This window comes from Scomber japonicus, chromosome 15 (genome assembly GCF_027409825.1).
Source record: "Scomber japonicus isolate fScoJap1 chromosome 15, fScoJap1.pri, whole genome shotgun sequence".
NCBI classification, from domain to species: Eukaryota; Metazoa; Chordata; class Actinopteri; order Scombriformes; family Scombridae; genus Scomber; species Scomber japonicus.
The window spans coordinates 24,601,581-24,629,497 of NC_070592.1; the positions used below are offsets into that span (position 1 = coordinate 24,601,581).

General features: G+C 37.9%; 1 protein-coding gene across 1 annotated transcript; it reads left to right on the forward strand.

Moving 5' to 3' along the window:
* The first annotated feature begins 11,860 nt into the window (after positions 1–11,860).
* On the forward strand, positions 11,861–27,232 carry LOC128373755 (CMP-N-acetylneuraminate-beta-galactosamide-alpha-2,3-sialyltransferase 1-like). The gene is made up of 7 exons (XM_053333935.1): positions 11,861–11,897; positions 19,776–20,056; positions 22,237–22,433; positions 22,664–22,831; positions 23,680–23,719; positions 23,869–23,988; positions 25,019–27,232. Exons 2-7 carry the CDS (start codon positions 19,811–19,813, stop codon positions 25,184–25,186), a joined length of 939 nt encoding a protein of 312 aa, XP_053189910.1. The 5' UTR covers positions 11,861–11,897; positions 19,776–19,810; the 3' UTR covers positions 25,187–27,232.
* Positions 27,233–27,917: the final 685 nt, after the last annotated feature.

Consider the following 27,917-nt stretch of genomic DNA (forward strand, 5'->3'; position numbering starts at 1 on the left):
CATTTGGAATTCAACCTAAGTATCACTACAGACAGCCTACGGACATAACTTGACAACCTGTACTGACAAGAACACAGATCTTTATTATGATGAAAGGACCCACTGACAGGGGGGGGGGGGGGGGGGGGCTTCCAGAGGAGACTGATTTGCATCGTTTTGCACAGTTTTAACAATGCAAGGCCCAGAACGTCACGGAAGGTGGAAATGGATAAGCTAAATGACTCGATTTGTGAACAAGATAAGGAAAAGCAAGAAGGAAATGGAAACACAAATGGAAAAGAAAATTGCCCTTTCTTATGCCCGTATTTATTACTTTTTAAAACTGCATTTCCAAATTGATTTTGAAATTATTTGTTATTGCATTAATGTATTTTTAAATTATGTTTTTGACTATTTTAAGGCTGTTTTTATAATTCCTCCTTTTAAATTAGTTATTGAATAATGAAATGATTTCTGTGAACCTTGAGGTCCTCCATAGATTTGATCTACTCATCAGAAGCTTGTTCAAGTTACTTAACCTGCACCTAGTTGTTAGAAATATGGCTTTAAAATATAAATATTAATAAAAAATATATATGGTTTGTCAACTTTGTCTTCTATTTAATGGGATACTCAACTGTGTTTATGAAGTGTCACAGTTAAGGAAGGATGTGTGCAATTGAGTCAAATTGCCTTTTTAGTGTTGTTTTACATTTGGACCATTAAAAATATCTTTTGGCCTCCAAATTTAGGGGCTTGGTGGCTCATGGGGCCAGTGATTCATAATATTACCACCTATCCCTGAATATGTTGATGTTGACCTCCAGAGGACAGTGTTGTTAATATTTCAGTTTGATAACTGCTCATTATGTCACTTTGTTATCAGGACCACAGCTGTGTGCTGTCATTCAGGAATACATGGTCATGAATAAATCTTATTACTAGACTAGTTAAACTCTTAATGATTCTATGTGACAGTTTTTCTCTTATCTTTAGGGTTAGCTGTAGGTATTTTGAGTGTGTACAGGGGTATGAAAGAACTGGCCAGTTGGTATGCTCTCTCTGACATATGATACATTGTACTACTGATAGCATTATTTAATGACATTATTTCATAACCTGACTTTCTCCAATTACACAGATTTAAAAAGAGTTACAAGGAAGTCAGTGGGTTCAGTGGTGTGTCCGATGCATGGGTGATGTGTGTGTGTGTGTTAAAAGGTGCAAATGAAAAACAAGGTAAACTAAACCAACATACAAAAAAAATCAAAAAGGGAGAGGAGCAAAGCTGAAACAGCTGCAGCAGTGAGAGAGAAACTGCAGTCAGGCTTTGTGACTGGGAAACCGGCACCAGGTATTCCCAGCTGAACTAACAAAACACGTGTAGAGACAGGTGAATACACAGCAAACCAAGGATGACGCATTGGGGCTCCTCTCACATGATAGGCATGTCCTGTTATGATGGATACAGACATGCTGTTACAGTCAACGGTCAGTAGGGTTTGAAAAGCATTCTATTACAGAATAGCACTGTTTTAACACATCAGGATGGTTGCTATATTATTTCAATATATTAGTTTTAGGTATACATGTAAGTGATGACTCTGTGTTAGAGGTTTTGGTTAACCTGAATGAGAACAGTTGCCCTTTCACAATCGTCACTCCAAAAACACTTTCTCAAAACTAACTCTTTAAATGTATCCACTTGTCCCAAAAATAAATGTTATACCCACAGCAACTCAATGATACACTTAAATCCTCATTTTACTCCAACAGTACAAAACTAAATGGATGACAAAGTCAGAACAAGTGAGCATCAGGTCTCAAGATCTTCCTACTAGTCATTTAGCATTATTGAAATGTGGTACACACCTTTGCTACTTCTCTAAAGTTTGGCTGCCTTACACAAACACATTCCTCTCAGTAATGTTAGAGGCCAGGGTTGTCTATGAAACCTGCAACAGATAAGAGATAAGAATGAGGATATTATGTGAAGACAGTAGATTTATGCACAACTGCCCATTTGTTCAATCCAAATTGTGGTGGTATTTGGTATAAATGTTTGGAGTCACACACTGTTGAGTCAAGTTTGGATGCAGGGGTTATTTATAGTCATTTGTATTATTATAAATTAAGTGTAAATGTGGTTCTCTAACTTCAACAATAAAACCCTGGAAATTCTGGTTTCTCTATTTAGACTGATCAAGACCTAAACGAGAGGAGTGGCATCATACATTGATCTATGGACTTGGAGTTTTCAAACTTGGGTTTATACTACTGACAAATCATGTTAGTATAAAATTATAAAATCAAAACATAAAAAAGGCATTTATTCCTTAAGGTATGCCTGGTAAGGTAAGGTAAATGATGAGGGTGTGTTTATAGACAATGTCACTATGGCAAGTAGAGTCGACCAAGAAGTGTGTCCATCAACTAATGGATGCTTACAGCAGCTATTCAGATAAGTTATATCAGAGCATGTGGACCTTGCACTTTTAAAGACTTCCAATGAAATGACGGTTAAAGTCAAGAGATAAAGGTCATGAGGAAACAAATCTTCATGTCTGAGGGTAATGGACAAAATACCTTTGTTCTTTTTCTTTTGAAGAAGTCTCCATTATCTAGTTTGTCTTAGATTATACAGACCGGCTGTTTAATATTAACTTATCAATGTGTCACATAAGAGGAGATGTAAAGGCAGTCACTTGTAATATGCATATCCTTATTGATTTATGATTCACTTTCTAAAGCAACGTACTGATTAAGCCCGCCTCTCTAAAGTCAAAATATTTGGAAAAATTGAAATTCGCTAAGATTAAACTCCCAAAGTTGACACTGTATTATTATTTTATTACAGGCTGAAGTGTTTTATGAGTACCACCACTTATCTGCAACATTCAGTGGACAAACACAAACTATGGCGCCAGTAGGTGTGAACACTGTCACTCACATGTTCTCTCAGATTCATTTTGACACTTTGAAGTTTTAAAAAAGGACCAACAAGTCAAGAAACAAGTTTAACCAGCCAAATTGACTGACTGCCTTCTGTGTGCTGTAGTTGGTACCTTTTTTATTGACCCTCAGGTGTGTTGAAATCTTTTGGGGTGGGGTGTGTCGCTTTAACTAGGAGCATACTATAAGAGATAAAATATGTAGACTATTATGTTTTTATTATACTGTTACGATGGATACAGCGTTTCAGCTGCCATGATTGCCTGTAATAAAAAAAAAAACATGCTGTTATAGTCACCAGATTTAAAAAAAACAAAACAAAAAAAAAAAACAGAAAACAGTTGATTATAGTATAACACAGTTGTTGAATCTACCTGAGTGAGAAACAATGTACAATCCAATAAATTCATTTCAAATCATTTTATCATGAGATCAATTTGTCCTCTACAAATACTCAGCATGTTTTAGCATTCACAGATGCCATGTGGAGACAGTTTGATGAGCTTTTGTGTGAGAGTTAATTAGGTTGTGAGTGAAAACAGTGGATTAGGACTCCCACACTGAATCTAATGAAGGTCAGATGAATAATGTGATAAGTAAGATAGTGTGTGAGAGATCTTTTCATCACTATTAAATCCTCTGGTGCACCTGCCACATTGTCAGAACCCGACGGCTGTGCTGACAGGTAGAAACGGCTAAGATTCAAGATTCAAGTGTGCAGTGACTGTCGTGTTTGTGAGTGAAACAGAGATCAGCCCCTTTTTATGGTGGAGGTGTCTTGAACGCAGAGCTGCAACAATCATTTGATGAATTGATTAGTTGGACCCACCCTACATTACACCGCCATGAGCTTAGTCTAAGTTTCTTTAAGTCTAAGGACAGTCTCTTAAATCTTTAAGAGCAGGGACTATCTGACTCTTTTTATAAATATAAAATGTGTAGAATAAGAATGTGTAGAATAAGAATGTGCAGAATGCAGTGGTCCAGGTCCAGATCCATGGCACTAAGAGGTAAGAACATATAATCACACTTTACTTTACAGTACACTCATTACATGTAATAAGTTGTACTTTGTATTACGTATGGGCATTTGAATACATTTTCTTGATCGATCATCTGGAAAATTAACAATTATCGATTAATCATTATCTTTTATCTTAAAAATGCCGTGATACGGGACACTTGTAAAAACAGCTGAGCCTGAAGCTGCGAGCCAAACACTTGCAAAAAAACAATCAAATCTAATAATGACTTAATCAAAAATCAGATTACTCCGGACTGTCAGTTTTCGCCAAAATATAACGTTAAAGGACTCTAAAATGCACCCAGCTGAGCCGAGAGAGAAAGAGGCAGAGTGAGTGACAGAGATAGTGTTACTTCACAATTATGCTTATTTAACTAGAGCCTCATAAAACAACCAGAGTGACTCACCTAAAGGCTACAGTGGTGACTGTCCACTGCTAACAAAGTAAAGTAACTCCAGCCTACTGATTCTTGTTGATTAGCATGTTAGCATGTTAGCATGCTCAGGGATCAGTGAGCTCAGCCTGGTAACAGTCAGTCGAGCAGCGGAAACACTCTGACGGGACTGAAGTAGCTGGGATGCAGAGGCATTGTGGTGCTATCCTGGGCTATGATCTTGGGCTATGATCCTGGGTAGCCTGGTCAAGGTTCAGGTTTACAATGGACTCCGTCATTTTTAGTTTGAAAAGGTCCCACGCCAAACTTAGCCTTGACCTCTTCATGTTTACGTTTGATATCTACGGCAGCTGGTAGGTAGCTGAGCCGTTTTCTCTGTCAAATATCGCCCCCCGTTGGTAAGATGTCTCATTGCTGCCCACAGTGAAATTCATTGCATTGCTTCAAGACTCACACAACTTCTCTTTGAAACCAGCGCTTGATCAATAAAAATTTCATGTGATCGACAACATTTTTAACAATCAATTATCGATCATCGATTAATCATGCCCATCCCTACTTTGTATCAAATTACAAAAAAAAAAAAAAAGAATATGGTTGATTAAGCTTCCATAGGCCCATAAATGTGTTGCCTAATTACAGCATTGTTTGGTGATAATGATCAAATATTGTCCAACTGCACCACATTTTGGCATTTTATTACATTTCTAATTAGACCATGATCAGGGTTGGGAAGGTTACTTTGGAAATGTAATAGGCTACAGATTAGCCTATTTAGAATGTAATTAATGATTTATAAGAGAGATCATTTCTTATAAAGCAAGATTTATCTCTCATTTGCAAATGTATTCATTAGTTCATGTTGATTCTGGAATATCAAATAAAGACATTTGATGAAAAAATGCAAAATTCTGGCATGGGCTTCATTGATACTGTGACACCATTTAAGCCCATGTGTGCTCTGAATAAGTCCATGTCATGATTTATTTAGGAAATAAAAAATATTGATTTCAAAAAACTGAAAACAGCAATATACTGTATGTATTCAGTAACATTGTTAAATATTAAAAAATGACAAAAAAACCTCCTGAGTAAAATCTTAAAGGTCTGACTTCAGATGTAACCTCCTTTTTAATCATCAACATTATTGGAAGTAATTAAATTACATAATGCCATTACATGTAACTAGTAACTCCCCAACACTGACTACAATCTTGCATAAATGGTGTCTAATAGTGTATGAGGATCTCCTATTTTGGTTTCTCGTTAGAGTAAAGTGTGGTATTGTTGCTGCATCTCAAATCACATACTTCTGTGTAGTATTGATTTTAAAAGTGTACTTTTAAAGCATTAGATGACCTTGTTCCAAATTACATTGAGGACTTACTGACTCCCTATATGCCTGAGCGTTCCCTCATAGCTTCCCTTAGTGGTTGTTTGCTTGAGCCCATTCTAATTCCCATGGTGTCAATTACGCTTTGTCATGCCCTTCTGCATCTGACTCTGACGCACAAGTCACACATTGGCTTTCATCTGGGTTTTGAACTGAATCCAATGTAAACCCATCCGCAGCAATATTAAGAGCTGATGTTGTCTGGTTAGGTTTAGGTACCAAAAACGTTTGGTTAGGTTTAGGGAAAGATTGTAGTTGGGGTTAAAATGATCACTTGAAATGTTGTGTCAGCAACAATAAACATGTAATGTGACACTCGCAATTGGAAGCAATGGCCTCCTGCAGCTAAGGCTTCTTTTTTCCCCTTTGTGTTCTAGCCATCCACCCAACCCCCTTCCTAAGAAGGAAACTGCCAAATTGCCAAGAGTTCTTGACAAAACGCCAGTATTTGACAACCAGAGATTAGAACATGTTGAAAGTCTAATCTAGTGACCAAATGTGACCACATTCTAACATCCTTTTATTGATCATCTTCAATGAATGCTTGATATGTTGCAGTTTTATTATTCCATTCTTGATAGTACAATTTAGTGCAACTGCATTTTATTCCCTGGTGTGTATTTGTGTTTAGTGCTCATTAGCAAATGTTACCATGGACCTATAGCTATAACTAAGAGGGCGAAAATGAGAACCATGTCACAATCAACAGGCAAAGCCAAATGAAGGAAACAGACTGAGACTCAGAGTTGGAGCAGTAGTAAAAAGTGGTTTTACTGCAAAACAATGAAAAGACTGAGGGAAGAGAGTTGATGGCTGGCAGTGAGTGTGGTTGAAAGGGTAACAGGCAGGGGGGGTAGAATACTCCATCAGATTTCCTGAAACATAACACAAATATAAACTTGAATACACAATACAAGGTGGCATGAAGGCTCAAACGTACCACAAGGACTGATTCAATGATCTGGCAAGGACTGGCAAGAAGGACCAGTGTTTTATACTGCAGAGTTGATTACTGGATGGGGGATCAGGTGTGCAGCAGGGAGCAGCTGCGTAGAATGAGTAGTCGTCAGGAGAGAATGAGGGAGGCGCCACACCTACTGTACAACACAGACACACAGAGACAGATACTGGGAGGGGCAAGGGAAACAGGACAAGGAATAAAAACCAGAAAAACAGGGATATATATCGCCATGGCGTTGACAAATCATAACATCTCTTAAACACTAGCAGGTTCGCTATTTTTCAAGTCTGTCCTAAAACAACGTTCTGGTGCCCCAAATGAACAATGACACACCTTTTTCTCACTTACACTGTAATGGTAATCATCAAATGGTTAGTATGGACAGGAGGATTGATTACAGCAATCAAAATCTGTGTCAGAGTCCTGAAACCTGAAACTAGCTTTTAATGTTGTCAAATTGTCTCATTCTCTTTTCTTTTCACCCTGTAGAGCCTGTTTTGTAATTGGGTCACCTTTTTCTTCCCATGTGTTTTACAGAACACGTTTATCTGGTGGAGAATATGCAGGCTGCTGAATCCATGTCCACAGTTGTCTGCACTTATCTTTGTGAAAGATATCACAAAGTGCAGAGTTTCATGAAGCCACGTGGAGCTCCTGCACTTATCATGTGAAAGATAGCACAGAAACACTGTGTGCATTTATACACAGGGAACAGCCATATAGATCTCCAGACACGCCCAGATTTAAGATTTTGTTCTAATTAATGCGTTCATCACACACAGTCTAGCTTTAGAGAATGTAACAGCTTTGCAGCTTATCAGGAATAGCAGTCCAGGTGGAGTTGGCAGTTGCGTCACGTTCTGTTGGTCTGACAATTCATTCTATCTATCTATCTATCTATCTATCTATCTATCTATCTATCTATCTATCTATCTATCTAGTAGTACTTCTGTAACATTGTTAAATAATGTGCTATATAAATAAAGTTAATTATTATCATTATTACTCAGCAGTCAGTTGTCATTGGAGGAAGACAGCCAGTGAGGTTGCAGCAGGTGTGGTCTTGACAGGACTGATTCTTGATGTTGATGTGTAGTGTCCTATGGCCCCTACTTTAGTCAACAGAAAACACAATCCAAATTTACAATCAGATTAAATATGGAGGAAAGTTAGTTGTTGGATCTCTCTCTCACATTTCAAAGTGGAGCCACGGCCTTTGGGATAGACACAACATAGCAGAACCGGTTAGTCAGGGATCTTATATCCCAATCATACTTACTTTTCACATGACAATTTAAACATTCATGACAAAGCAGATACAGAAAGTATTTTTTTCATAATTTCCAGAACACATTCAAACTTAGAAGCTTTGTGCATAATTAGGATTTAAAATACCTATTTCAACGTAAAAGAACATATCAACACCAGTCTTACACCAGTCCTTATCCCTGATCAATTTTAAAATATTGGTAATATTTTTGCTTGTTTATAAAGTTTATAATAAAGTTTTATTATAATAGGACAAAAATACTTCAAAAATGAAGCTATAACCCAGCCTATAACATGTCCATGTGGGCCATATACGGGTTAAACGTGGGCTATCTGGGTACTGAGTAGACCTGGGCTTGAACTGGGCAAATTTTGCAGGTCCCACATGATTTCGGTAACATGGGCCCCACATGTGAAGCCCACGTGGGCTGACTGTATGAGCCCCATAAGGGATGAAAGTGGGTTAAGCGGGCATGAGCATAAACAGGGTACATTGTATGGGCCCCATATTGTTTCAGAAACAAAGGCCCCAGATGTGTAATTTTCCCAGTTGGGACCCACTTGAAACCCAGACAGAACCTATATGGGCAAACACAGGTGGGGTCACCATGGAAACTGCAGACAAACACACATGGGACCCATATTGCATCCCAAATGAAACCCTTATGGGGCCCACATGGACATGCTGGTTGGGAGGTAAAGCAACATATACTGTTCCTACCTTGTGAATGGCATTCTGAAAAAGTTAGCTCTCTTTGCCTGTGAAGACTTCCAATGTTGCCTCATTTTTTTTTAGGACAATCACCTCCTCTTCCTCAAGCCTTTTCATAGCCATCACATGCCAATCGTGCCTGCAATCAAACAAATACAGGACACGTATTACTTGTTATTATATTGTATGACCTTTGCTGACAGCAGAAAAACAAAAGATAGAAGCAAGGTGATAGAGGCTACAGCTACGGCTACATCTGAAAAAAATAATAAAATAAACACCCCCCCCCCCCACACACACACACACACAGTATTTACTTTGAGAGTCGTGGCAGTAATCTCTGTCCTTTACCTGCACCACTGCTGCAGGGTGTAAACATAGAAAACCAGAGATCATTGACCTGTGGTTACACAGGATTCCACAGTCACAGTGCTTACAGAGAAAAGAGGAAGGCAAACACTCCTTGCATTCCACCACTGCCTTTTTAACATGGTATCTGTCACAATGAACATTTAGAATAGTCTCTTATGCCAGGGCATTTAGGAGGAGCTGAGGTCGTGCCTCTATCCACCTTTCTGCTGCCATCACATTTTTTGTTTCCCAGTCGTTTGAAGCAGTCTGAGGCTCCAGGACCTGTACTTCAGCTCCTTGGAGCTCCTGAAGCAGTGTTGCCAAGCACGCAACAAAGTCGTGTGCATGTGCAGATAAAATTTGGTCACTATTTAACAAACTGCCATGCGCCTTGTTTGCGTCTATAGCATAGCACCATCATAGCAACCTGTGAGATCTGAAAAAATCTCCCTAAAAACGAACAAACTAAACATCATATACATTCACTAAGTAATTAACTAGGACTATATACATGAAACTCGCTAGAAATGTCATCTGAAGGCATTTTAATGCTGAAACTATCTTTAAAATGTTGCATTTTCCACTGAGAATTAAATGGATGTCAGCCATTTTTGGATTTTGCAGACTCAACAGTCTCATATAATTTACATTGCAACCCAGTAGGTTGCAATGTAAATTTATGGGGACTAAATGCGTTAAATGACACGTGAAAAGCTTAAAATGTAGAGTAATCACACAACTTTAAAGGACAATTGGCCTGTGATTACTCTGCATTTTAAGCTTTTCAGGTGTCATTTAACATTTAGTCTCCTCATTAATCATAGGCGTGTTTTGGGCGTAACACACGGTAAACCAATCAGAGTGTCATCTCCCATTCCCTTTAAAAGCCAGTATGGTAGGGGGGCGCAGGTGGTCGAGTGGCTAGAGCACTGTCATATACGCAGCCGACACTGGTTCGAATCCCGATCGGAGGTCCTTTGCTGCACGTTACACCCTTCTCTCTCTCTCTCCCATGCTTCCTGTTGGTGTACTGCTAGATAAAGGCGTCTATGCCAACAAAACCTAAAAAGAAAAAGGCAGGATCGCTGTCACTTTGGCTGATTGCTATTATAACGACGCATTTACTTTTGCAAAGAAAAGAAAAAGTAAGTAAAAAGAAAAAGAAAGTTTGCTGAGGAGCTGCTAACCCGACATTTAATTCATAAAAAGTAAAAATATTGAGTTATAGCCAACCAGTCTGTAAAGGTGTGTGTGGTAATACTGTAGCAATTGGTGTCATCAGCTGATTTAATAAACAGTGAACGGCTGTGCGTAATGGCACTGTGCTCTGTGCAGCATCGCATGTTTCAGTTCACATCAGTTGTTTATACTGTACGACGGTATAAACAGCTGTGGATACAGACACAGAATCACCCACATCCATCAACAGATCAGTACAGATGTTTTAATCACAGATGTTCAGATGCTGTTCTGGTTGATAAAATCACTAAGTAGAGGCGGAGCGTCTTTCCTCCAGAAGCAGACGTGGTTCTGAGAAACACCAAAAACTCCCTCACTCTGTGCTGCATATTTTCACGTCTCCTCCCGTCAAGTCACCCTCCAAACATCTGCACACCACACAGACATCGTGGTGCTTTATTTTCGTTTATTTATCTTTTAATTACAACTTTGTTTCTCCTTAAAATCGTTTAGTTCAGTCATGGAGTAAGAGGTAAACTCAGCAGGGTTTTAATTGTCCTGATCAATGTCATCTCAAGAATATGTGTTAAATATTGTTCAAAAACTGTTTTAATTATGTTAACCTCATACAGTTGTTAGGACTGTTCGCAGCGGTACTCTCCAAGGTGCTGACCCCCCCTCAAATAAACATACACAGTAGTGGAAGGCTCATTCTCATGTATTCTGTCATTTCTACAATTAATTAAATCACATTATGACTAATGTGATTTAAATGTTGATGTAATAGGCTACTTTTATTTTAATTTATTTGTATGTTTGTGTAGTGCTGGCTGTCCCTGTGTGTGTACGCGCATTGTGCACCGCCCTATAAAGATCTTGATAATGTTCCCTTAAAATAACAGTGAATTATGAGCCATTGACGTCAGACGTGTTTGTTTGTTTTTTTGTCAGTAGGGCAATCGCTTTCCTCTGCTTTACAATAGCAACGTGTCACCAATGCGCCTGAGCACACCTCATTTTGAGTCCAACACGCCCATAGGCGCACAGACGGCTGCAAATGCATTTGCATTTTAGACAACGTGGGCGCAGGGCAAGAAAATGACAACTGCGCCGGGGGAAACTAACAAAGACACAAGTAAGATGAGACCCTAAGGCTTCCCTGCGCGTGCTCGTACACATGCATGAATCACAAATTTTCAGGGTCTTTAGAAAATGTTACTAAATTCAAAATAATAACATCACTTTAGCGTCCCTCCCTTGTTTTTTGTTCTCATATTTTATTTCATTTGAACTACAAATCACAAAATCAAACAATGTCCACAAAATATTATACAGAGCTAGAAAGAAAAAAAATTAGTGAATGTATTTAAATGGAAAATAAATACACATTTCATTGTAATTTTATTTATTTATTTATTTAATACGCTTTCGACCAAGTTCAAACATTTCCTCATGCAAAATTAAGACATTTTACTCCTCACTAGGAAGATCTAGTGTTCTCATGTCATGCTTACTGTCAAACCTTTAACCCTCCCTTCACGACAGATCGAGAACCAGTTATTCATCAGTTAGTATGCGTGCTCACATTGCACAGCTTACCAAGGCGCTCTTTTCATTCTTTTTCTTTTTTTCGCCAATTAAATGACATCACCAGCCTGTTTATCCACGTAACCTCTCGACAGGTAAGAGAAAAATAAAATATACATCTTAACACACTTGAACCGATGGTTTAAGTGTAAGTGACAGCGGGGCATTGTAGTGTTTTAAAACGTTAGTCGGTCCTGTTAAACAACTTAAAACGGTTGAAATCAGATATGTTGTTGTCTGGCATAACACTGACGAGGATATGCTGGTCATGTACTGTCAGTATCATGTGCCAACGATGCAACTTAAACTGTACTTTTTTGACAGAAGACACTACATGACAAAAACAATGTTCAAAACAATAATTTAAAGTTGTAATCATGTTTTATTTAATACAGTGCTTTTAACGGGCACACAGGACGCTTTACCGAGATAAGATAATGATAATATAAGATAATGGGAGGGTAAATTACACAGAACAGAAAGCAGTAAGAAAGACATATCATATCCACCATACGGTTTTTGAACAAATCATTCAAAAGGACACAATACAACAGAATCCAGAGATGGTTTTCCTCTAAATATTTCAACCTATGGCTCAGATATGATTCAATCCAAATCCTACTCTCTGATCACAGCATTGTAATATGTCAGACCTGAAGCGTGTTTTATCTCCGGATTGGAACCACTTTAACATTATTAGAATATGAGTTAAGATATTTTTTCCGTTGTGACTGATGAATATCACGTAAGATAGTTCCTTCCAAAGTGAATCACCAGGTTTCGTCTCATTCACTGCCAAGTTAGTTGCCGTTCTAGCAGGTTACACACACACACACACAGTTTCTCCTTATCGCTGATGACCAAGCACTACTGACCCCTTGTGGTCAGGTGCAGGCGTAATACTACATACACGTGTCACATTTCTGCTGTGAAATGCAATTCACAAATACCAAACTTCATTAAAACAGGAAAGCGTTTTTATGCGAGTGGTATCCGACTTATGGCTGTGGACAAAATTAGGTTGAGCTCAGGTCTCTCCACTGAAGCTGGGAATCTATAGCACCTGAATGTATGGTAGCCTAATGATGCAAAAAGTAAAAACAGTCAAACTACCAAATAAACCACAATCCATACTGTAAATGTATAGTTTCACAGACAGTTTTTTTTTGCTGGGTTGTGTGTGAAATCATTAATAATATAAAACCAGTTTTCACACCACCAAGGTAAATTGGTATTTAATATAGGATTTGTGCAATTTACTTATGTGTGTTTTTTATTAGCAATATAATTCCTGATAATTTGATTCTGTATTTATTTATATTTATACACTAGTATTGTTTCTATTCTGCATACTTCACCTTTAGTATTTTTGATTGTTATTGTTTGGGAGTATCATGTAAAAAAAAAAAAAAATCATTAAGAGGTTGGCAATGGTTTGTTAATGTGCCCCAAGTGAAAGCATTTGTTGAGACTTGGCCATTCTTTATTACTTTATTTATTTGATAAGCTTTCTACCAGGGTCAAACATTTCTCATGTAAAATTAAGATATATAATTCCTTACTGGGAAGATCCAGTCTTCTCATATCACACTGTCAAACCCTTAACCCTCCCTTTATGGCAGAAAGTCAGCTGCTCATCAGTTAGTATGTATGTTGACATTGCACAGGTTACCACAGCACTCTTTTTATCTTTTTTTAGCCTATTAAATGACATCTGCAGCCTGTTTATCCACGTAACATCCCGACAGGTAAGAGTTAAATAAAAGACACATCTTAACACACTTGAGTGTTTAAGGGACAGTGGAGCATTGTAGTGTTTTAAAAGGTTAAACGTTCTGCTGCAAAAGTTAGTCAGTCCTGTTAAACAACTTGCACAGTTAAAATCTATATGTTGTTGTCTGGGTAACACTATGACGAGGATATGCTTGGAATGTACTGTCAGTGTTATGTGAGAACGATGCACCTTAAACTATATTTTTGACAGAAGACACTAGCTACATGACACATTTTATTTATACAGTGCTTTTAACACACTATATATCGCCACTGATCTTTGCCATTTATTTTCTGGTGTCAGTATATTACATGATACTACCAAAATGTCTTACCTCATAGGTTATATGTTTGCTTATATCAGGAAAGTGTGTGGTATCCATGAGAGAACTTGACCTTTACCTTTTAGAGTATGGTCCTGATGTAATACGGTGATGAGTGTAGTGGAGATCCGGTCCTTTCCTCTTTTTCTCATCCAGCACCTTCTGGCAGCACATTAGAATCCTCATCAGCCATTGTGCCTGCCATTATGGTAAAGAAAATGTGTACAAAGTTTTGTCTTTGTCAGTATCATCACTCATGAGAATGGCACCCGCTCCCTTCAGTTAGTCCAAGTCATCACATCTGAGAAGCTTTTCCTCCACCTTCGCCCTCTTCTTGAAAAGCTATGTGCTTGAAAGGGGAGCATGAGGCTAGGTGTATTCAGTTGGTTAGAATCTGCAACATCACTACTGTATCCCACTGGCCTTTTAAAGGCTATAGGTTAACAATTCCACAGTGTGTCCACACATCCATTTAAGCTTATATTAGGCTTCAGCAGTCTGAGTTAGTCATATCAAGTACACATCTGCCACATTTACAATCTTTTTAGCATTAAATTCCTTCTTTGTGTTTCCTCGGACAGTATTTCCCCTTTGAGCTGTGGTGGAAGTGCACTATACATATTACATTACAATTCAGTTAATTTAGGACACCAAGTTTAGATAAAACAGCAAGGTTCATGCAACATGTGGCAAAGACATGTACTTCTATAGTTAATTTGCTCTCTTTTAAGACAATAGACAACTTAGATACTATATACCCAAGACAGATCTTCATGATTTGTACGTGCTGTTGGTGGAACAGGACACTAAATATGTCAAACGCATTACTACTGGTGTGATAGCGTAGTATACAGACAGTGTACTGCAAAATTGACATTTACCCAGCAGTAATAGCCTTAATCAGCATTGTGTGAACTTATTTGGCAAGGACTTGTTTGGCTTCATCTATTGCAGAAAAAGGGAAAGTTAGAATGCATGCCTAGCATAAAAAAAGGATGGCAGAACCTAATGTAACCTAAAGTGTACATGCTTTCCATGTATAAATGGATTAGGGGGTATCGCTATACAAGGATGCAACTGGGAGTCACTGACTTTAAGCAGTTTATAGGCACCAGAAGTGCAGTCCTGTTTGGCCAGTATGTCAAACTTAATTCAAAGCCTAGCGCTGTTCCGGGGGCAAAGGTGTATACACAACTGTCTAAGAGTAATGGACGTACTGTGATGTCACCCACAGACTTTATGGACACCATAAACTCATTACTGTTTACTGAGGTAATATATCAAGTAACACAGAAGTCCCACAGACACCAACTTTGTTGGGACCAGTAGTTATGAGGACCAAAGCCTGGTCCCAATGAGGCAAAACCCCATTTCTGAGCAAGTGAGCGGGCTAACCCTACGTAACCTTAACCAATAAATTAAGCGAGCGAGTGAGCGAGCTAACCCTAACCTTAACCAATAAATGGAAGTCAAAGCAATGGCCTAATAAGGTTAGCTGCGCAGAAATCTGTGAAGCAGGAAACAAATGGAAATTCAAGTGGAGCTAAGCCTAGCTAAGTTAGCCACACTGCCCCATAAGAGCAGTGCTTCACTTGTATAACACTATTTCTGTCATGGACTCATGTTTGTGGACTGTTTTGTTGTCCTTGTGGTGCACTTGCACTTGCATGATCCTTTTAGTCATTTGGTTTGCTCTGTGTGTTCCTCATGCACACTTCCCCTGCATCAGGTTCATTAGCTCTTTGCCCTTAGTGTTTTCCTCCAGCCTTCACACCTGTCATGTATCAGTCTTGTCAGCCTTGCCCTATCTCTTGTTTCCTTCCAGCTAATCATTCCCAGCCTACACTTGTGTCTTGTCACCTCTTCCCCATTCCCTTATTAGTTCTTGTTAGTATTTTCAGTCCTTCTTGGATTTCTTGTGTAGTTTTGTCAGCTTTTTCTGCAGCCCTGCTTGCATTTGTGTCCACCTGCTCTGTTTTTCATGACAAATGATTTAAGGAATACAGAAATGTATTATAAATTGAAAAACTAGTGATACGATTACTTGATAAATCACTTACAGAGAGAAAAGTACCTCTGTTATACCCAACTAGTACTACTTTGTTTTTTCACCATTTATTTTCAATTGTTGCAGTTTGATTGGATGAATCCTGTGGGAGAGGTGTTAAATTAATAGCCTAAAGATGAATACTTATTTCTCAAAGATACTGTCTGAATTAATATTAATTTATATACAACTACATTTAAATAACTTTTATTCTACATTCATTTTGCTTAAGTGACTTATGCCCTTATTATTATTATGAGGAAGTCTGATAATAAATCTCATATAACTAGTGCTTTCCTAAAAAAGAAAAAACTTGGATCTGTTCAATACGTTTCTTACTAGTTTTAAAGAGCACAATGTGAAGTCCAGTTATATAGTAAACAGTTGGATCAATAATAAAACATACTTTGATTTATTCAACATTAATGTGTGTTGTTACAGTGTAGCGTTCAAGTTTCTGCTACCAGCTACTGAAATTCAGTTTACCAGGATGTGTTTGGGTTGTTTTGTTTTATGAGAAAGTTTATCTTTACAAAGACTAATACATGGATATTTTCCTCCACTTGACTGCTTGTAATTATAGTCCTATCAATATGATATAAAAGTGGCATAAAACTTAAACCTGAATGCATCAACTTATTTGGCTACTTGGGGGCGATGAAACCGGTTGCGAACACTACACCGACACATCATCATTTGGCTCTATTATATTCACCAGCTAGTTGCTAATTATGTCTTTTTTGCCTTTTTGTGCAAAACAGGTATAGTGCACAATGGATTCTTAGGGCTGTTTCCATGAAAACTGCTGCCAGAAACAGACAACCAAAATGGTAAATTTGCAGCCAGAAAACTAAACAATGAGCTACAACTGACTATAAAGCTCTGTAGAGCAGAGTTGGGTGATCATTCTACCTGCTGGCTGTACACATTTGTTTTTATGAGCACTGTTTATAACATTTACATAAACCCTCTCCACTAAAACAGAGCTGGCAATACAGCAATCCTGTGTTAGTGATCTCACAGAGTGGAGCCGGATGATGCAAAATTCTGTCCACATAAAGGTTTCAAATGCAAAATAAGTAATGTGCAGGGCTGTATTGTGGTTAAAAAAACAAACCTCTACCTTACCTTAGTTATCTGTCTTGGGCTGTGAGGGCTTTAATGGATGGAAACAGAAATCTATCAGGCTGCATCTCAAAAACAATCTCTCACAAAATGTAATGTATTACAGTACACCTGTAATCCTGACATGACACCAGTCCAGATAGCTCACCACAGTTTTCCTATCTGATGCTGAGTTTGTTTCTAAAACACAGAGATTCCACTGTACAAACAAGCAAAACAGTCTTTGGCTTCTTGGTTGGAGTCGGCATACACTCAGCTTTAGCATCACTGTGTGTCCGTGAGTGTCTCGTTACTAGTTTTGTGTTAGCATGAGAGGTCAGCCAATTGTTGCCCAAGCTTGCGTCAACGCACCTTTGAATATTTATATATTGTTTATATATAATTTGTTTAGTAGCTGTAATGTGATTACTGAATGTAGACACTGTAAGGTATTACATTACTGCATTACAGATAAATGTAATGTGATTACTGTAACACATTACATTGTAACCCATTACACCCAACACTGCTGATGAAAAATGCTTCTCTTTATGCCAGTTGTATTGCTGTAATTGCAAACCTCCATTATCTCAATAATTTAAAAACATATTTTGTAAAATAATAGTTTAAAATGATGTCTTCTGTCCTCTCTCCTAATGTCTTTTTTTTTCTGTATGCAAATGTAAAAAAGGTCCTTCTTGGGGTAGGATTAGATTCAAATATAATGCTAATAGCTACTTCAAGGGGCCATATAATTATTTTTGTAATTTTTTAATTTAATTTTCTCTTATATATCATATATTATGATTTTAAATATAACTGCAAAACATAGTCAAATATCTATACTTGGGGTTAGAAATGCTCCCTGCAACTCAGAGGCCCAGGCTTCAAACTGCTCTGAATGCTTCATTTGATACTTATACAATGTGCTGACACTTGTCAAGTGTGCCCATTGCTCTGTTGCTATAAAGTTGCTGCTGACGCTCTATGTGTTGTTTGCCTTGTAACCTCATAAATCCGATCTTGTTTGGACTTGTTTCATGTTAACATGTTAAACATGTTAAATCATATTACTATTGTTTGCTGATGTTGCCTCAGGTGCCAAGTGAAAGTTTGCATAGTAGGGAGTCTTCCAATAGTTCAGAACAAATTGGACTCATCAGGGAGTAGCCTTAAAGAGACAGGAACTAAAACAGCCAGGTTCAGTTTCAGACTCCAGTAGAGCCCATGAATATAAACATAGTCTTGTAAATGAGCATTTAACTTCACTCTTCACACTTCTTGGTCTACTACATGATCTACTGGCACACATCCAATCTCTTAATTCCACTCTATTAAAGTTGCAGAGTTCATTTGACTTCATTCCTGTGTTACATGAATAGATGGTGATTGCTGGTTAATATGATGCAACTGTCATAGTTTTAAATTTGATGGAAGCATCAAGAGAGAGCCAGTGGAGGGGTATGAAAAGCCGGGTGATGTGCTGTTTTGGGTTGGGTGAAGACTAGCTGCGGCACCACGTTCTGGATCCTCTGCAGAGCTTTGAATATACATGTAGGAAGGCCTGTCAGTCAGGAGTTTTAGTAGTCAATGCGTGATATTACCAGAGTCTGTGCTGCATGCTCAGACAGGGTCTGATTTTCCTCATGTTGTCGTTGTATAGGGCAAATCGATACAACAAAGCAATAGAGACCAGGTGAACCGTAAAGGTTATTTGGTCATCATTAATGACACCCAAGTTGCTGAAATAAATACGTTGACACACAATCTTCATGAACCCCCATTGATATGCCCTTTTAATTCTAAGCAAATTGATTTATTGATTTATTTCATATAATATGTTTGAATGAATTTGAAATGTTGAAATATGATAAGATATTCCGATACGATATTCCTTCATTAGTCCCACAATGGGGAAATTTGCAATATCCAGCAATCTAGTCACTACTGTGGGCCACATATTGAGTTTGGATATTTTCATATTTGTCAGGAGTTCATAGTTGGATATCGTGAGTTAAACAATTGAAGTACCTGGACATGGTACATGTATTTTACCATATGATAAATCCTGATTAAATGCATGCATGCAGTGCACAGCACTACCAACAGTTCACACTTTTGAGGAATACTACTGATATGCAGCAGACATGGTCATATTTTAGTTCAGGTATCTTTATAAAATAAACACATGATGTACCAGGACACTGTATTTTACCATACCACAAATACTGAGTATTGCCCCAGACATGGTGCACATCATTACCAACAATTCATATGTTTGACATGCTCTGTATATTATTCATATCAATTGAATTATCTATAGTGTGATAGTGTAATATCTGTACACCATATCCTACCATATGCTTGACAGACAGTGATGCCACAGATTTGGTCATATTTTAGCCAAATACTGAGTCCACATATTTTAATATATGGCATGAATATATATGTAGTTATTTTATTTCATTTGTATGCATCATTAAATGTATGTGGACACAGTATACTATATGAGTGAAATGCTGGCTAAGTATTTGACCTTGTTTAAAGCATCTTTATATACTCCACATAAGTTAAAGATATCTCTGTATTCTTGGCACAATTTCATTGTTTTGAATCATACGGACACATATCATACAAGTCATTTGTTCTGCTGTTGGCATATTCTCATTTTTGTCACATTCATGACTCAGCTCACCTGTATATTTCATCACTCATTGTATCCACAGATATATTCTTCATTCAACAACGTCACGCTGCCAAGATGCTTTCCAGAAAAACCATGGTTTTCATTACCCTACTGTGTCTCACCACCATTGGTGTGTTTTATAGATCTGGATCTGGATATGGATCTGGATCACGGATTTTATCTATATATTCAAGTCTTTGTGCCTGTGAAAAATGTTTAATAGAAGGTGACCCGGACTTTCGGGAGATAATGAAAGCATCTCCCAAGCCCTTTTTGTCAAGAGAATATGGAACTACGCAAGATGTTTTCAACTGGTGGAAGGTAAATGGCAGCTTTTATAAACACAGTACAAAACACAGACAAAAATATTGGTCTGCAGTAAAAAAAGAGGAACCTGTTTATTGTCAACTGTTAAGTGTTCTCTGTTAGCATTAAACAACTTTTGGGTGCATGGGAAGACAAAGCAGAAGTGAAATCATCTTTAAACTAAATAATATGGAAGGCCTGAGAGGCAAATGATAAAAAAAAGAATGTAAGAACATGTGAAAATGGTTGTCAGCTAAGTTACTTCCCCCCACAGTTTTTGCTTATGTTGTTATTGTCAATAGTGTGACATTTTTTAAAATACCAGCACTTAAATATCCCCACTGTTAAAGAAATTGCAGTGCTAGGGAGGATTGTTTGCATGATAAAAATTATGATGAATGATGATAAAAGGATAAAACACAATGAATAACGGTCCTTTAAAAATGGGGTGCAAAAGTCTGCAGTTCAGAAAGGTGGAGAAACTTCACATAATGGGCTAGTTTGCTGTGTTCTTGTTTCTTTAATTATCATACAGTGGGCGTTGAACACGATATTTCCACCTCAGCCCTGCAGTTCCAACTCCATATCGTATCAGAGACTTCTCCTTCTCAGTTCCCCATAAACCTGTGTCAGGTTATATGAAAGAGCACATACCCCTGTGTTCACCAATTCTGTGCTGCGTGGGGGTGTGGTTCAATTCTGCACTGCTGTCTCCTATCAACTTGATTCTCAGTCTCAGCCATATACATATATATGTGTGTATATATGTATATGTACAGTATATGTATATATATATATATGCTACTCTGTGGTGCGAACATAAAAACACAGGACATTGAATAAAACATATGATATTAAATCAAATAAAGCACACAACATAGAATAAATAATGTATATTGCACATCAGAGTAAAGTAAAGTAAAGTGTGGATGTGAAGCAGTATAAGTGGATGACACTTATTTAAAGTACAAATTTCTTGGGGAAAAAAAACTGACTCTGAATCTGGAGGAACTGTAGCGCCTGCCAGAGGGCAACAGGTCAAAGAGGTGGTGACCCGGGTAAGTGGAGTCTTTGATGATGTCGGTGGCTCTGCTGAGGTAGTGTGCTGTGGCAATGTCCTCCAGAGAGGGCAGTGAGCAGCCTATGATTTTCTCTGCAGTCTTCACCACTCTCTGGAGCTCTGTCTTGTCTGCAGCAGCCTGCATACCACACCGTCATGCAGTAAGTTGGCAGGCTCTCTATGGCTGCCTGGTAAAAGGCCACTGGCAGCTTCCTTTCAGTGTTGTACCTCTTGAGTACTCCCAGGAAGTGCAATCTTTGCTGTGCCCTCTTGACGGTTGCTGTGGTGTTGGCCGGCCATATTTTTCTGATATTTTTAGCCAAAATTAAGACATAAAAGTAGTGTTACATAACTTGCTAACACACAGTATATGTACCTTGTGTTTAAAGTTCTTGGAAAAATTAAAACTCAACTGGAATTAAAAAGACTGAGGGGAAAAGAACATGGGGTAGTGTTGCTCTTGCAGCCTCTTTTGACCGAAATGAGCAATAACAAACAAAAAGACAAATCCTGACCAGAGAGAGAACATTTTTTAGACTTACTAATTCGATCTGCAGGAACTTTTTTCTTTTTGCTTCAGTATAATCATTTAATGATAATAGTGTAAAATTAATTAAGGTAATATCCTACACATTAAATTATCAGTGTATATGTGACAATTGATTTTAGCCACTGCATTCACTTTCAAGTTATAATCCCTAAGATTTGAGTCCTGATTGATTTGCCAACACCCAAGCTTAGTGGTGGTGATAGCAACAATAGTTTCAAATTAAAATTCCCACTAATTCTGGGAGCTTCTAACACTCCATGAACAGTCAGAAATACCACAGTATAGCAACTAGTCAGTTTGAAGTGCAGCCATATACAGATTGTTTTAAAGTAGTCAATCCATAATCATTCTAAGCACAAATTGACTAATCTGATGTGAATGGTGTGAATAGTTCCTCATACAACAACATGACATGACGAGGAGTTGGTTACATCTCCATGTTTCAATTACAAATGGTCACATGGTCAAAAACAAAGGATGATTTCATGAAAGTCTTTGGGATTATAATTCTAAATACCACAACTCTAGTATGTGGATTTTGTTATGATACTGATAGATTGTCTTTTTTTCTTCTTTGTGTTTCAGCGCCTACAGTCGAATAAAGACCCCTTCGAGTTCTACAATAAGACAGTGAAAAACCTGTTTGAGATTTTTCCACCTATTCCACCTCTGATAGAGTCCAGCCCTGACCGCTGCAGGACTTGTGCTGTGGTGGGGAACTCTGGCAATTTGAAGGGATCACATTATGGAGCCCTGATAGATTTTCATGATATCGTAATAAGGTAAATCATCAGACTTAGATGAAAGTCCACGGTATATCTGCTCATTCTTAATTAAAAAAAAGGCGAACCCATTGTTGCCACCGTTGCATCTACTTTGAACGGTGATGTTGACACCCTCAAAGACGCCCATGGACTGTCACAAAATTTTTTAAAATAACATTGATATCCATATCATTGACCTTAAACTACATGATATTCAATTCATATCCCCCATGTATTACTGTATTCAGAATGAACCGTGGCCCTATCAAAGGCTATGAAAAAGATGTTGGGACCAAAACAACTCATCGTGTGATGTATCCAGAGAGTTCCACTTTATTGGACAACACCACTCATCTTGTGATGTTTCCATTCAAGATAAAGGATTTACTGTGGCTCCTCCAAAAGTTCGCCCCAAGGTAGATGCAAAGCACCTCTCTGTATCTCTGTTTACATTAAAAAATCATCTATATTTGTGTTTGTATATGATTGAAAACTCAAGTTGAGTAGAAAAGCAATTGTGTTGCATATTTGTCTGTATAAAACTAAGGAACATTGATAAAGAAGCTTTAGAAACGTGTTGTTTTGGGTGTTTAATATAGTAACTGATAGTTTCTCCACTAACTTTTATCCAATTAAACTTTTATTACATACAGATGTTAGCTCAGCTGTCAGAGTTTCTGTCCCTGACAGATGATATGGAGGGTTTGTGTAAACAGACCATTAAAATACATTTAATTATGATTTCCTTATAATAAGGAAATAATATTATGGCATGTGTGTTGACACTGAACTGCTCTTTTACACATCTAGCAAAGACAGTCCAACCACTCCCACCACTGACAGTTCACAAGCAAGTTTCACAACTGCCACCTGTGAATATTTGTGTTTTTGATAATGATGATAACCTGTTGGGTTCACAGTTGACTGAGCAAAAATACTGATCATCATCCAAATATAATACCTGACCACGTGTTGATGGACAGACTTTTACTGACAAAGACATATGAGTGATATTCTCTGTAGTTCAGTAATAGATGAGAGATCACATGGCAATCTATGTGTAAAGACAGAAGAGACCCAGACCTTTGGCCTATGCTGTTGGGAGAGGCATTTGAGCTGTGTAGAAGTGAGGTAGAAGTGAGGTAGACATGAGGGAAAGCAGCTCAATCTCATTATTCACACGATTACTACCTATTGAGGTTTTGCAAGCTAACTTTTAATATTTTTTTTAATTAAATTTGCCAATTAATGTCACCTTCAACAGTGAAAACAAAGCTGCGAGGAGGATAGCAAACAAGAATTTGGTGAGTATTCTAAATCAACTTGCATGAATCTTACACTTAGATGTCTGATGAAGTCAACTAGTGATAAATTGAATTGTATTGCACATTCACTGCAGAAAGGATTGTTCATAAATGTCGGTTTTAAGGTTCTGAGGTCTGATTCATAACAGGTGATGATCCTAAACCCAGCTTTCATGAAATATGTCCATGAAATGTGGCTGAAAAAGAAGGGCAGGTATCCATCCACTGGATTTCTGACTTTGGCTCTCAGCATGCACATGTGTGATGAGGTAGGTTTATTTCCAATAGTTATACTCTTGAGAGAGGATAGTCATTGTTCACATGACATCAACAGATCACTTGCCAGGGATACATAAACAGGCTGTTTTAAAGGGAAACTTAAGCATTTTTCAACCTGGACCCTATTTTCTCATCATTTTGTGTCTAAGTGATTAATGGGGACATTATTTTATTTTAGATTGGTCCAGTATTAAGCAGGAGTGCTGAAGCTGGAGCATTTTAGAGCCATTGTGAATGTCAATGTTTGTCCACAGAAAAAAGTGCTTAATTTTGCCACTGACAGGCTCAGATTGTTATTGTAATATGGGTCTGGCTTTGAAAGTAATGTTAAACACAGGAACTAGCTGCATGTAGCAGCATTCTGGCTATTATTATGACTATCTGTGGCTAACCTAACCCACATACATACTGTCAATCCAGGTTCCAGGTTGAACCAGCCTGATCTCACAGAAATACGTGACTCTTCTTCTCATTCAATAGCTTGTTATTAATATAATTTGCCTACTATGAAAGGAAATACCTTTGAAAAAAATATAAAAATAAAAAATAAAAACCGCTAGAAAATAAAAGATTTATAGATTAGAAATATTATCCCCCGCCCACTACGTGACGTAGTTGAACCGGGGAATCCGTGTGTCCACCACGAAAGAGGATTCCCATTGACTTTACTGTGGTATTGTTTCCGTGATTGGGACACGTAAATTTGACACATTACGTGTCCCCATCACGGAATTCAGTGTTAACAGGTCGTGCCCCTGTCACGTATTTCTGTGAGACCTTGTTGCAGCGTTGAACAATGCCTTCCCTTTTTAACACCCAGCCTTCATTTGAATGAGTCAGAAACTCTACCTTTAGACATGGTAATTACAATATCACAATCAAATGTTCAGGAGACAATTTAGTAATGCTGGAGAGTGCATCACCATAACACAAAATCTAAAAACTGAAAATTGTAAGGAACATTTATTCAAATTACAAGTGATGGTTGTATGCTTTAAGTTCTTGTTTCTGTTTTTCCAGATAAATGTTTTTGGGTTTGGAGCGGATAGTGACGGAAACTGGTACCACTACTATGGAAAAGTGAACAAACACTTGAAAACCGGCCCACACCCAGGAGGACAGGAATATGATATCCTTCAACAACTACATAAGGAGCAGAAAATCCACTTTTATAACGGATGGCAATAACCAACTTAGCTGTGCTTTCCTGGCTCACCTAGTATCTAACTGAAAGAACTCATTGTGTCTCCCTTAAAAATACTGCATCTGAATACTTAAGTTTAGCATCTCTTTTTCTGCAGCAACAGTAACAAAGTTCACTGTTAAGCAGATGATTTTCCAATTGAGATTAGACCTGGCGATCATTCACAAATTGCAATTCTTGAATTATACGTAATTGCAGTTAAAAACCTCGACATTAATCCAATCAATCCACTCCTTGTTTAGTACAGCCGACGCTGATATTTTAATCATACTTATGTTTCGCCAAGAAACTAGGCTATTGTAATATTCTAATTAGAATGAGAAATAAAGAGGAGAGAGAAGCACATTGAAAACCAACATTGAAGCTAGTAGGTCCAGGACAGGAACCTGTCATCCTGACGTCTACAACCCCTGGTTGCCTGTGAGACGAGACAGCACAGAGAACTGCGGGGAAGAAGTTTAAGTTACTGAATGCATTATTAGCACATGAATGTAAATGGATATAGATGAATAGAGAAGGGGGGAGGGGGGTATGAGGAGCTCAGTGCATAATGGAAAGTCCCCAAGAAAGTTTTAAGCCTACTCTTACCAAATCTGGAAGATGGTTCCACATGAAAGGAGCCTGATAACTAAAGACTCTGCCTCCCATTCTACTATTAGAGATACTAGGAACCACAAGTAAGCCTGCATGCTGGGAGTGCAGTGTTCTAGTAGGTTCATAAGTTACTACAGTATGAGCGCTTTCAGACATGATGGAGCCTGACCATTAAGAGCTTTAAAAAGTGAGGAGAAGGATTTTAAATGTATTCTGGATTTTATAGGAAGCCAAAGTTAAAATAGGAATAATATGATCTCTTTTTCTAGTTTTAGTCGATACGCGTGCAGACCAGCTGGAGAGTTTTTAACGACTTGTCAGTCTTGACAGTATTCACATAGAAACTGTCTCTGAGGGTTCAGTATAAAAATGTAAGTCTTAATGGCATGCTGTTCATGGGCTCCATTGTCCCAACTTCCTTTTCTTTTCTTTTTCCCTGCCTTTGTTGATTACATGAAAAAAACTGTTTTGGTCTGGGATCCTGATGCTGGCGCTGGTGCAATGTCTGGTGGCTGAATGTCATGTATTGCAACTTTAGATGTCTGTATGAGTGTGGCTGTGCCTACACATTTGGTTTGGGGTTTTGTAGGCTGTAGAATAGCTAGACTGTCTCACTAAAATCCGCATTCCTGTTATCATGGGTAGTGATGTGATGTGTGTCACATGACTCACTACTTTCAAATGGTTTTCTGTTTCAGATCCTCTTTCAATTTTTATAACTTATTGTTGTAGTTTTCTTTCCTTTTGTCCCCGTTTTACTGCTGTAAAGTGTATTGAGATATGCCAGTGTGATTTTGCACTCTAAACTTGACTTGACTATATAGTTTGAAAAAAATGGTAAGAGATGCTTATGGCTGCTGTTAGTAGATTCATATTTTAATGTGCTATTTATATTTAAAGTTTGCTTTAATTAGTTTAATGGAATACATAAAATGTTAATTAAAGCTAACCAGCAGCTAGGCAAGGTAGCACAAACTATACATTTTAGATTTGGCCTGCAAGAAGTCTCACTGCTCATATTTATTTATTTTTTGAAGTTATTCATCAAAAATAAAGAACTACAATAGACATTTTACGAATGGCATTTTTTGTCCTGTATTGTACTCATAGACTTCGAGTTACATGCAGGTAACTACTGTACTGACAGGCTGTGGACTTTGACCTGGCCTTCCTAATGTGTTACGTGTTAGTAATGGGGGACAGAAGCCAAATTACATGGATATCTGAGTTTTTTTCCTAAGACATACTTAAAAAAATGTGAACATGTCCCATAATTTTTCTAGCCCTAAACTGGTTTTGTTTCTTGGTTTGCTGTGACAATGTTTACTTAATTATGGTGAGACTGTTGGGTACAGGGACGGTTTGTGCATTAAACTTAAGTATGGGGTAGGGGACAAGAGTTTATATCCTTTCTCCTCTTTTTGTATGTATAAGTATTAATATTATAAGTAAAAATAAAAAATGATCACAAAAACTGTTGCGACTCTTGTTTGAGTTCACTTTTTTACATGCCGCATTCATTTAATCTCTCTTGCAGAACCTCTGTTAGAGACCAATAAGCAAGGCACTGGATGCTGTTTTTTTGTGGGTGCAAAAGGTACGTTTTCATTCACACAAAAGGTGCAAAAGGAGCAAAGATGAGTTTGACTGGTGGAAAGATGACTGGTGCCACTACTGAGTCAATCAATCAATCAATCAATCTTTATTTGTATAGCGCCAAATCACAACAAAGTTATCTCAAGGCACTTTACACATAGAGCAGGTTCTAAACTGAACTCTTCAGGTTTTAACTTTAAAGAGACCCAACATTCCCACATGAGCAACAGTGGCAAGAAAAAACTCCCTTTTAACAGGAAGAAACCTCAGGCAGAACCAGACTCAAGGTGGGTGGCCATCTGCCTTGAACGGTTGGGGTTGAGAGGAGAGAAAGGAAGGATAGAGGAGAGAAGCACAATAAAAATCAACAATGAAGCTAGAACATCCGGGACTGGAATCTGTCATCTGGACGTCTACAGGCCCAGATTACCTGTGAGACCAGAAAGCACAGACAACTCCGGGGAAGAAGTTTAGGTTATTGAATGCATTAATAGTACATGGATGTTAATGGATAGAGATGGATGG